We start from the raw sequence: 13,335 nt of genomic DNA on the forward strand, positions 1-13,335 counted from the left end.
AGACACTTGGAGGAGCAGTGGGCTCATTATAACTTAAAGGTTTGACTAATAATGTAATATTGGAAGCTTATACAAGGTAGTAGTGATGCGTAAATGACATCTGGGGTGACGTTGGTGCCCCTTACTGTACCTTCTCTCCACAGATTAAATGGCCAACCATGTAGTCATTAACGGAGTCACTATCCATATTGCAGCGTTGTAGAATCGTACAGATACCTGAATCAATCTTAAGAGCCAAGGTCCACCAAGTTAGATGACATTGGGTTGAGGATTGAGTCTTGCAAAGTGTGATGGTGCATGGTATCTGCGCCTGGTACAGGGATCGCGCTGGGGCCCTGAGGATGACCCATTCCATGAAGTGCCTGGAGGCCGGGGTTGGAGGTAAGCAGCAGAGCTGGACTGTGCGAGGTGTGGTCTGGGGTGCCTGATGGCGTTTTGTCGTCATCGGAACTTCCTAGTACTGTTTTTCCTCCATTTATCGAAGAAGACAAAGCGTTGTGACTGTTGGAATTGGAGTTTTCGTTATTCTCCCTTAAAAATAACAGATATTCATACATATAAATCATAAAGAACATGGGTTGTCAGCACCCACCTACACAGTTACTCTATCTCCAATATCTATCTATCTATCTATCTATCTATCTATCTATTTATTTATTTTTCTATCTATCATCTATCTTTCTATCTAGCTGCAGTTACATACTGTTTAAAAAAGCAGCACGCCAAAATAAGATAATTAGAGTACAGACTTTCAGAAATGTTTTAATACTTTGAAAAGACTAAACGTCGCCATATGGGTTAATTAAAGACTGTTCATTTTCCATCTGCTTCTAGAGTGCTTTTTTTAAACTGTATATATGCAGAGATTTTTTTGTGACTACCTTGCAGGCTTTTCAGTCATCAAAGTTTGGAAAAGTGCTTCTTGATATTTTTCTATTTCTGGTGAAACTATTTATCTGTCCATCTTCTATTTATCTATCTTCTATCCATCTAGTGTCACATTAAGGGCAATGCATTTCATGTAAACATTATAAATCGCTGCAATAGAATCCTGACTCCTGTAGAACTAGTAGACTCAGCATACTTATGAAAATGCAGTTCTACAGATCATCACATTGCATATCTATCTATCTATCTATCTATCTATCTATCTATCTATCTATCTATCTATCTATCCATCCATCTATCTATCTATCTATCTATCTATCCATCCATCTATCTATCTATCTATCTATCTATCTATCTATCTATCTATCTATCTATCTATCTATCTATCTATCTATCTATCTCATACTCCCTCCTTGTGTACCCTTGCATATACACATGTGTATGTGTTGTTCTTGTAAACGTATATACCTAATATACATATATGTGTGGTTGGTTACACGTACATTATATACAACTCTATATTGGTAAAATACAGAAAACATAGTAGTATATACCTGCCCACTACACTACTTTTTACCAGGAGTCTATTTTTAGAAGATTGCTCAGCATTAATCCTTGTTCCCTTCTGCTTTTATACAAATGTTCCTGTTTCTTTCATTGCCAAGCACAAAACTCTGCAAGATTAACCCTTCCTAACCTGGGCTAATTCCCATAGTCTTGTATACATTATTCCTGTAATATTATAAATAACATCATCGAGTGCAAATAAATAAACAGATCGGTTTAGCTTTTAATTCATAGAAGAGATTATTGTGATAAAAAATGTACAGAATTGCTACAAATTTTATAAAAGTCAAAACATATTCTACCTAACAATTATCCTTAGCGACAAGTAGAGTCATTTATAGTATTAAGTGAGCTACTAATGAATTGTCACTTATATATTCAAACATTTCACCAATTACTCTGTAAGGGGTTAACATTGGTTAACTTTCCAGTAATACTATTTGCGCAGTATTCTCTAACCTATGGCTTTCCAGTAGTGTAGATGCTACAACTCCCAGCATGCAGGAAGAGCTGGATGATGGGTTTTGCAGTTCCTTGATCAGCCAGATTGTAGCTCCACATCAATAGGATGTAAGCTGTAGTTACTAACTAGGAACTGCAATTGTGCAGCAGATTCATGCTAGGGATTGTAGTTTCTCAACAGCTGGAGCTGAAGCTTGGCAGTATGTTATATATATATATGTTTTACATTTTTATGCATATTATCTCAAGTTACATATTATGTTACATTAAACACTCAGCTCAGTATTCTCATATGACATCGATAATATATGTATACATATGTATCAGAGTAAAAATGTACAATGACATTGGATGACCAATTATTGACATTTTTCTTATTATTAAGGGTTATATAATTCGATTGCTCACTTTTCCATTAGAATGCATTTTCTCCCAAGCAAGGAAAAAAATCTTTGGATAGCAGACGATGACTATATATATATATATATATATATATATATATATATATATATATATATATATATATATATATATATATATATATATACATATATATATATATATTATAATTATTATGAGAATATAGATTAACATCGGGGAGTAGTCTGTATTTCTGTAATGTACAATTTGTTTGAAGCAAATACAATTTAACAACCCTGCATCCTAAGCAAGTCGCTTATTAATGTAACTTTTCTATGGATGACCTGATCAGATAATAAAAGGGATGATTTGAGCTGTTGTACTGTTCAGACCAGTAATAATCAATGCTCATCTATGTATGCGACCATAAAAACAATGTCGGGAATGATTTTCTGCATGGCGTGTAATGACAGTTGTGTCTGATACCTTGTCATGTGAAACACTTTACTAAATTATGTGCAACGTGTGTGTGTCTGTATATATGTGTATATATATATATATATACATATATATATATATATATATATATATACATATGTATATATTGTGTCAATCGATATAGTTCGTAAACACACACACACACACACACATATATATATATATATATATATATATATATATATATATATATATATATAAAACCCGTACAGATTAATACAATGCATATATATATCTGTGTGTATTTGGTTTATTTTTATAGTGTCAAATGAAATAGTTTTTCTTATTTAGAGTACCATAAATGGTTATGTTCATATTTTTACTATCTATCTATATATCTATCTGCATTTCTATTAAATTATTATCTATTTATTTGACAAAGACTCACTTGCTCTTGAGCCAAATCCTTGGCACCTGTTCACAGGGGCCAATAAATACATTAGTTTATTTGCATGGAATTTGCTATTAAGTGCTTCCCACTTTTTTTTTGCTTATCTGTCTATCTATCTATCTATCTATCTATCTATCTATCTTTCTATATCCTATCTATCTATCTATCTATCTATCTATCTATCTAATAGATTTATCTGTCTCTCTAGCTATCTATATTTATGGGCAAATGTATTTTAAGTATATATATATATATATTTATATATATATATATATATATATATATATATATATATATATATATATATATATATATATATATTGCCCTAATAGGGCTATACATGTATACATGTATAGGATCTCAAAAATAATAAGACTATATTTAAATGTCAACAAACAAAGGTGATATATAGTCATAAATGCTCTTATTCTGGTAAAACTGTGGAGCCAAATAATGAAAATATGATTACAGCGGATTCTATTTATTTATTTATTAACTATATTATTATTCTTATTTATATTAGTAGAAGATTTACTATTTTTAATATTTATAATTCAACATGTACACATCTAATATACAGTAGAGGTGACAAAAACTCCAGCTTCACCATAGGCCTTGAAATAACCAAAAAAGTTATGAAATCCTAGTGGTAAAAAGATCACCCCGATGTCTGTACACCAATGTTATTAATGTTCTGCCTCTGTGGGCTGACAGCTTAGTTGATTATGATAATGACCATTTAATTATATGTTTGCTATCTGACCTGACACCAAGCAGTTCATGTCCATCATCATTACACATGTCATGGTAGAGGAGTTATGTTGCCCTCAAGTGAGAAGGAGCTGGTGCCTAATGAGGTGAGTGGGTGAGTGTGGCTGTGGATGGGGTGTCTGTGTATGACATGTAGACTGAGTGTGACAGAGGATATAATGGTGACACTCTGTGATAGGCAATGGGGAGATATTTTAGTGCTTCTCACACCTTTTAAAGGGACACTAAAATAACAAAAAAATAATAAATTACAAACTACATAAAAAGCAACAAATTATATTCTTTTTAGAGGTTCTAAAAACTCTTTGCCACACACACACACATATATATATATATATATATATATATATATATATATATATATATATGTGTATTTTTCAGTCACTGAAAAGAGTTAGCTTGTGGTTTTTTTTAATAGAATTTCTAAACAGAAATCCAAAACAGTCTCAGATGTCATGATCATAACATAATCTCCAGTTGTATAAGTCACTGAAAAATAGTTGGTCTATATACATATGTATATATATTTATTTATTTATATTTTAGTGTTCCCTTAATTATATCCAAAGTTTAAGTTACCATTGCATTGTTATAGCTAGTCTTTCCTGTGGTTGTATTTAATCAAAATCTGATCTCAATAATTGGATTCTAGCCATATCAAAGCTAAATTATTCTTTTCTTTTAATCGCTCTGGAACTCACACAGGACACCATCAGCTCTGCTTCATCTAACATCAATTCTGCTACATCTGTGCATAATGTTGCGGTGTGGACTTTGACTGTTTACAATGATCATATCTTGAATGACATGAGATTTTCTTAGGGTATGAGAAGAAGTGTTGTACTTACTCGTACCTTTCTTTGGCCTCAGCTGCTCGGTCCCTCTGCCTCCTGTTTTTAAACCAGTTGCTGACTTGGGTGGTGGTCAGTCCAGTGGCCTCAGCCAGCTCCCTCTTTTCCCTGGGTGAGGGATAGGGGTTATGTGCATACCACTCTCTCAGCACGCTCCTACTTTTTTCCTTGAAGCAATAACTAGTTTCTTCTCCATCCCAGATGGACCTGGGTAAAGGAAACTTTCTGCGAACCCTGTATTTGCCCACTGCGCCCAGGGGGCGCCCCCTTAATTTCTCTGCCTCTATATAGTGCGCCTTGAGCCACAACTGTTGCAACTTTGGGTGGTTGTGTGGAGAGAACTGATGACTTTCAAGGATCTTATAAAGCTCCCTGAAGTTTCCCCTGTGGAAAGCCACCACAGCCTTGGCCTTCAGGACACTTTCATTCTTGTGGAGGTGCTCACAAGCCGGTAAGGACCATAGGAAGCGCCCCAGCCTTTCTATGTTGCCTCCTTGCTGGAGAACCTCACAGACACAGGCTACTTGCTCCTGGGTGAAGCCAAAAGTGGGCAGCATCGACATGGTCCCGTGTCTGCCCCCAAAAACATTCAGATCCAGGAGAAGGTGCAGAAAAGCCGAGGTCCAGTGCGCAAACTGCGCTCAATCCAAGGCGACATCCATGGAGCCACCTCTCCAGAGCGCACAGAACTTTTTCTGTCCTTGGAAACTTTTCAGATCCAGGCTCCTTTAGTACAGATCTCCTCAGTCTGGTTATTGCAGATCATGGAGCACTAAAGTCTGCTCACCCGCTGTCTGGCTGCCTTTTTTCTTAATAATATTATTCTAAACTGGCATGAAAAATGATTGTGCGCCTTGTGATTGGCTGGATACCTGACCCGGGGACTGCAAGGATAAGACAACAGTTTTAGTCAAATTATTCGCCATGGTAACCCTGTCAATCACAGGAAACTCGATCTGCTTGGAGGAGGCTCCCTGGCTGCTTACACATCGCTCTCATCCACTGAGAGGCAGCCTTGGAGCTGAAATATTAGAGGAAAATATTTTTTTTTGCCTTGATTGATGCAGCAAAAAGGGGGGAGGGGGTGGTGTAAGGTTGGAGGGTGGGGGCGCTGTAATCCTGTAATGTCAAGTCCACACAGCAGCAGCCTGCTCCATTCAGTGCAGGGGATGCTTCCCCCCTGGTCTGATCCTATGCAGCCAGGATACACTGGATGTGATTGCAGGCTTTGTAGTAATGAGAGAAAACTCCTGTTAAGTTTATCCTGAGCTGCTGCTGGAGCCTGGGGAGAGGCAGAAAGTTTAGCTTCTATTAAAGGGAACACTTCGAGATTTGCAAAACTGACTATATTTTCTGTTACAAAAAATACAGTTGGAAAAAAAATTGACAAAAAGGTCTCACCCTTGTGACCTATGGTTATAAATATCTTACAATACAAAGGATTGATAGGGCAGCTATAGAATATTAAAATAGCAAGTTATCCCCTAACCATAAGGCAGGGGACACCAAAATAGTGAGCTATCCCCCAACTGTAAGACAGGGAACACCAAAATAGTAACTGATCCCCTAACCATAAGACAAGGGACACCAAAATAGTAAGTGATCCCCTAACCATAAGACAGGGGACGTCAAAATAGTAAGTGATCCCCTAACTATAAGACAGGGTACACCAAAATAGTAAGTTATCCCCTAACTATAAGACAGGGTATACCAAAATAGTAAGTTATCCCCTAACTATAAGACAGGGGACTCCAAAATAGTAAGTTATCCCCTAACTATAAGACAGGGGACTCCAAAATAGTAAGTTATCCCCTAACTATAAGACAGGGAACTCCAAAATAGTAAGTTATCCCCTAACTGTAAGACAGGGAGCACCAAAATAGTAAGTTATCCCCTAACCATAAGACAGGGAACACCAAAATAGTAAGTTATCCCCTAACCATAAGACAGAGAACACCAAAATAGTAAGTTATCCCCTAACCATAAGACAGGGAACACCAAAATAGTAAGTTATCACCTAACCATAAGACAAGGGACACCAAAATAGTAAGTTATCCCCTAACTATAAGACAGGGAACACCAAAATAGTAAGTAATCCCCTAACCATAAGAAAGGGGACTCCAAAATAGTAATTGATCCCCTAACCATAAGACAGGGAACACCAAAAATAGTAAGTTATCCCCTAACTATAAGACAGGGAGCACCAAAATAGTAAGTTATCCCCTAACCATGAGACAGGGAACACCAAAATAGTAAGTTATCCCCTAACCATGAGACAGGGAACACCAAAAATAGTAAGTTATCCCCTAACTATAAGACAGGGAGCACCAAAATAGTAAGTTATCCCCTAACCATGAGACAGGGAACACCAAAATAGTAAGTTATCCCCTAACTATAAGACAGGGAACACCAAAAATAGTAAGTTATCCCCTAACTATAAGACAGGGAACACCAAAATAGTAAGTTATCACCTAACCATAAGACAAGGGACACCAAAATAGTAAGTTATCCCCTAACTATAAGACAGGGAACACCAAAATAGTAAGTAATCCCCTAACCATAAGAAAGGGGACTCCAAAATAGTAATTGATCCCCTAACCATAAGACAGGGAACACCAAAAATAGTAAGTTATCCCCTAACTATAAGACAGGGAGCACCAAAATAGTAAGTTATCCCCTAACCATGAGACAGGGAACACCAAAATAGTAAGTTATCCCCTAACCATGAGACAGGGAACACCAAAAATAGTAAGTTATCCCCTAACTATAAGACAGGGAGCACCAAAATAGTAAGTTATCCCCTAACCATGAGACAGGGAACACCAAAATAGTAAGTTATCCCCTAACTATAAGACAGGGAACACCAAAAATAGTAAGTTATCCCCTAACTATAAGACAGGGAACACCAAAATAGTAAGTTATCACCTAACCATAAGACAAGGGACACCAAAATAGTAAGTTATCCCCTAACTATAAGACAGGGAACACCAAAATAGTAAGTAATCCCCTAACCATAAGAAAGGGGACTCCAAAATAGTAATTGATCCCCTAACTATGAGACAGGGGATACCAAAAATAGTAAGTTATCCCCTAACTATAAGACAGGGAGCACCAAAATAGTAAGTTATCCCCTAACCATGAGACAGGGAACACCAAAATAGTAAGTTATCCCCTAACTATAAGACAGGGAACACCAAAAATAGTAAGTTATCCCCTAACTATAAGACAGGGAGCACCAAAATAGTAAGTTATCCCCTAACCATGAGACAGGGAACACCAAAATAGTAAGTTATCCCCTAACTATAAGACAGGGAACACCAAAAATAGTAAGTTATCCCCTAACTATAAGACAGGGAACACCAAAATAGTAAGTTATCACCTAACCATAAGACAAGTGACACCAAAATAGTAAGTTATCCCCTAACTATAAGACAGGGAACACCAAAATAGTAAGTAATCCCCTAACCATAAGAAAGGGGACTCCAAAATAGTAATTGATCCCCTAACCATAAGACAGGGAACACCAAAAATAGTAAGTTATCCCCTAACTATAAGACAGGGAGCACCAAAATAGTAAGTTATCCCCTAACCATGAGACAGGGAACACCAAAATAGTAAGTTATCCCCTAACTATAAGACAGGGAACACCAAAAATAGTAAGTTATCCCCTAACTATAAGACAGGGAACACCAAAATAGTAAGTTATCACCTAACCATAAGACAAGGGACACCAAAATAGTAAGTTATCCCCTAACTATAAGACAGGGAACACCAAAATAGTAAGTAATCCCCTAACCATAAGAAAGGGGACTCCAAAATAGTAATTGATCCCCTAACTATGAGACAGGGGATACCAAAAATAGTAAGTTATCCCCTAACTATAAGACATGGGACACCAAAATAGTAAGTTATCCCCTAACCATAAGACAGGGGACATCAAAATAGTAACTGATCGCCTAACCCTAATTCAGGAGACACAAAAATTGCAAGCAACCCCCTATTGATGCGATAAGAAATAACTTGCTGATAGCTGGAGGGGGTCTGACTACTGTGACCCCCAGATATTCAGAGAATGGACATCTGGAACTCCGAAAACAAGGCTCTGCAGTCTCATCTTTAATGGATCGGAGGTGCGCATGCTCAACCTCCATTCATTGTTTATAGGACAAGAGAAAGTGGAGTAACCCGCAGTTTTGGGAAAACCCCGAAAATAACACATTTATGACCCAGAAAATGTCACAAAATGTTAAGAAATGTCTCAAACTTTTGCACATATGTTATGTGTATATGAACTACTTGTAAAGATTACTGTTTAAAGGGAATCTGTCACCAGGTTTTTGCCAGGTAATCTAAGAGCAGCATAATGTAGAGACAGAAACCCTGATTTCAGCGATGTGTCAATTACTGGGCTGCTTGCTGTAGTTTTGATATAATCACAGTTTTATCAGGAGAAGATTATCACTAGAGGGCTAGTAAGCCCGCTGCCAGATTGTCCTCCATATTCGTGAGCTCTGTGTAGCCCTGTGTCTACCACTGATTGGCAGATTTCTGGCTATGCACAGTGTATACAGAAAGCTGCCAATCAGTGGTGTGTGTGTGTGTGTGTGTGTGTGTGTGTGTGTGGGGGGGTGGTTATGCAGAGCTCAGCATTGAAAGAACTGCTAGATCTGCAGAAGATAAAACAGGGATTTTAGCAAAACTGCAGTAAGCAGCCCAGTAAGTGATACATCGCTAGAATAAGGGTCTTTTCCCAAAAAACAGATAACAGATTTTCTTTAATGAGAATGAACTCGTATTCTTGGTACAAACCCTGGACAATGTCATGAGAGTTCTATCTATCTATCTATCTATCTATCTATCTATCTATCTATCTATCTATCTATCCATCATCTATCTATCTTGTGTATATATTATATATTTAGAGATTTGTAGTCTGAATGATTTGAAATCTGCTTCTAAGGAGAAACTAAGATAATTTTTGAAAGCCATTCGGGATGTTTCTGAGTTATTTTTTTTCATACAGCTCAATAAACACTAATTAAAGGGAGTTTGTCACTCTCAAAACACTAAGTAAATCACTTATATAGGTATGTAGGGAACTTAGCCCTTATAAAATTCATACCTTTAGGATATATTTTAGTGCTTTAATTAGCATAAAAAAATGATTTATTTAGTAAATAATTGAAATGAGATGCCTGTAATACAGCATCGAGCGGCGGCAGCAAACTGGAGCAAGCGATGAGAGATACTATATGAGAGCGGCTGCAGTGTCTATGCGGAGGTGCAGTGCCGCCCCTTGAGTTCAGGGCTGTTAATCAGTAGCTCTGCACCTCCAAACAAACACTGCAGCCACGCTCTCATCCTGTCATTGCTGACCCTCGTTGCTTGCTCAGGTCTGCGGCCACCATTCAGTACTATACAACAGACTGGAGCTGACAATGACACTCTGTGAGTGCGACTGTAGAGTGCGCTGTCAATAAAGATATGCCAGTGCTCATTATGTGCTCCGTAAGGGTGCACTAAGCTCTTTGGCCACACCAAGGGTGCACCGAAACCCCCTCATTTGCATACAAAATCTATATTTTTTTCTATGCCAACTAAACCACTAAAAGCTATACTACAGGTATGATTTCTAAAGAACATAAGTAGGGATGAGTGGACCCATGGAAGTTCGGCCTCTGGTACCCGACCTGAACTTTATTTCAAAGTTTGATTCGTGTTCCAGAACTGTACCTGAACTTGAACCAGAAACCGAACCCCATTGAAAACAATGGAGACCCGAACTTTTGATCTGGAAAATATTTTCTCTCCATCCACCGGAACTCCGAACATTACAGCGGACTTCCGGGAGAAGTTTGTGTTCGGCGAATAGCACAGGACACTAACTGTCCGGTATGAACCCCTTCATTTCTAGACATAAGTGCTTTACATAAGTGGTTTATAATTAGCATCTTGGGACTGACCGACCCCCTTTAAACAGTTCTCAAATTATTTCCTTTGGCTCTAAAATACACAAAGTGAAAAAGTAACAACAATTATTTTTTTTTACAGAGCTTTATCATTTATTTTTTTCGGGTCTTTCCTAACATTTACTCTATACCCATGATTTAGTGCCAGCGCCTGCAGAGTTCTCAGTGTATTTCATTCTCAGTAATAGTATATGCGTTACATTCAGGGAATCTCCGTATATCCCGGGCCAAGGACTAACCTGACATGCTGACAGATGTACACATGACCCCAGTAACAGCCAGCTGGAAACCCCCTGCCCATAACTCAAGAGTGCAGAATATTTAATAATGGTATAAAGATAACCACCTATAAACCGTTATTATCTACAGCTTACAAGTTGTTTTCTGTATACCATGAATAGTCTGTACTCCTGGGCAAATATATACATATAAAATTAAATTAAAAAAAAATAAAAATAATGTTCTTTTTTATTTCCATGCTGAGAGAATTCTAAAATAAATAAATAAATAAAATAAATAAATAAATAATAATAATAAATAAATATATATATATAAAGAGAGTTATTTAGGGATACATTGCAGAAGATTCCATTCGGATACTGCATTTATGAAGCTGATGTAACATTATATTTAGTTAGGTCGAGTTTCCGTTTATCCGTTGCGTTTTGATCTGGGTTTTTTATGCCTTAACTGGTCACAACTGATGTCAAAACAGCATCTGTTGTCATTTGGCTTTTTCTCGAATGCAAAACTAGAAAGCCGGATTGAAAATTCAACATGCAGTGTTTCCTGATCCGGCTCCTTCAAGGATTTGGTGCAACAACTGATGATACGGTGTGAACGAATCCATTTTATGGGACCAGTTCTTGCGTCACTTTCCCTCTGGTATTTCATTCCCACAGCAGAAGGTAAAAAGAGACAGGCTGAAATGATGCCTTAGACGTCAATGTTAAGATGGATCCGAATGTATGGCATAATAATATCAGTTATAAGTCTGGATCCATCTAATTGAAAAGAAACAACCACTTATAATTAAACATATCTTAGCATTTAAGGTAAATATTTTCAAATTAAAATGGATCTAATATATAGATTGGTCATAAATACATATCTAAAAGCTTTTTTTACACTTGAAAACTTAGGCCCCGATTCATCAAGACCAGTGACCTTCCCGCCGGTCTAGATGAGGAGGCAGGATGGAGTACGAGGCTTCAGGTTAATTAAGAGGAGCACGAGTGTTAATGAGTCAGGTTCGTTCGACGAGTGGCATATTCTTCCATGGGCGCCTCGCCAAAAATCTTACTCCAGTTACTGCTATGGTGTAGCGATTGCCACCGCCATTTGTCTTGCCCCCATCCTGCTACTGCTCCACCCACTTTGTCAAATCTGGGTCGAAAACAGCGTCACAAAATTTCCGGTTGTTTCAAAACTTTGCAACTTTTCAATGATTTTTACAACAAAATTATGGCATAAAAGCTTTGATGAATCGGACCCTCAGACCTAAAGAGTTTGGACTAAATATAAGGAAGTGTTTAAGTTTTCTAAAAAATATATAAAAACCCAATTTGAAGACAACTACTCACTTTTTAAATCACCCATCATTCTATTGCCAATGATTCCCCATTGGTCTCTGTTTACATTGTTGCGATGATGACATACTACACCAATAAGTGACCACTGCGACATATCACTGGCCTTTGTGATCACATACAGCAATATTGAACAAGGGTCTAAAAGGAGCTATTAGTTGCCTGACTTTTGTCATGTGTATAATTTCTTTTATATATTCTTTATATCTATATATTCTGATTTTATTTTTCTTTCGCTTATTTTAACTTTGTAGAGAAAAAAATATTATATGTTATCTAAAAAGCATCCTTAAATATATGTTTATGGAAATCTCTATTTAGCTCTTTGAGTGCACAAGGGTGTAATTGTTTGAATAGGCCAAGCGATGGACTATATTCATACACTGTATGGAGACTGTATGGATAATGGGGGTGTTCTTCAGGGTTTGGCTTAAGTCAATTATTTCCAGTGAAGGAAAATTGTAATACTTCAACATACAAGACATTTTGGACAATTGTAACTTCCAGCTTTGTGGGAACAGTTTGGGAAATAGACTTTTCTGTCTCCCATGATTGTGCCCAGACATGATTGGGAGAGTTTGGTGCGAAAAGGGCATAGCCGGCCACATGGATCCCCTGACCTCCATCGCATCCAACACCTTTGAGATGAACTAGTATAGAGACTGTGAGGATGGCCTCTTCCGCAACATCAGTGTCTGACCAACAAATGCTCTATTGGATAAAGGGGCAAAACTTCCTACAAACACCTCAAAAATTTGGCTCATCCCTTGGTTGTCTATGAAACAGGAAAATAAAATATGGATATGTGCCATAAAGACAAGTTCCAACTTCCTCCCACAGGACCCTGCCAATTACCTTTCTCACTGTGGAAGTCACACATTTTTGTGCAAATGTTATCCGCCAATAAATAGTGTAAATCCCCCCTAATATTTCTATGCCACGGATTTTTAATCATTAAAACCAAAATGACATACCTGATCAATCCCCTT

The 13,335-nt window shown here is 37.3% G+C and overlaps 1 protein-coding gene across 4 annotated transcripts in view; it reads right to left on the reverse strand.

The window, feature by feature from the left end:
- The window catches only part of SIX2 (SIX homeobox 2), a 6,422-nt gene extending 767 nt beyond the window's left edge, over positions 1-5,655 (reverse strand). Inside the window, exons 1-2 of one of the 4 annotated variants that reach the window (XM_073673316.1) lie at positions 4,786-5,655; positions 1-501 (exon numbers count right to left, since the gene is read on the reverse strand). The exon at positions 1-501 is cut by the window's left edge and continues 767 nt beyond it. In XM_073673316.1, coding sequence (XP_073529417.1) covers positions 228-501; positions 4,786-5,351 — 840 coding nt within the window. In that variant the 5' untranslated portion in view covers positions 5,352-5,655 and the 3' untranslated portion in view covers positions 1-227. Of the gene's footprint in view, positions 532-4,785 lie in introns of all 4 variants that reach the window. The other 3 variants (XM_073673317.1, XM_073673315.1, XM_073673314.1) reach the window with 3 other exon arrangements.
- Positions 5,656-13,335: the final 7,680 nt, after the last annotated feature.

This window comes from Phyllobates terribilis, unplaced genomic scaffold, assembly GCF_046119375.1.
Source record: "Phyllobates terribilis strain yellow unplaced genomic scaffold, ASM4611937v1 Scaffold_3__8_contigs__length_932513732, whole genome shotgun sequence".
In the NCBI taxonomy this organism is placed as follows: Eukaryota; Metazoa; Chordata; class Amphibia; order Anura; family Dendrobatidae; genus Phyllobates; species Phyllobates terribilis.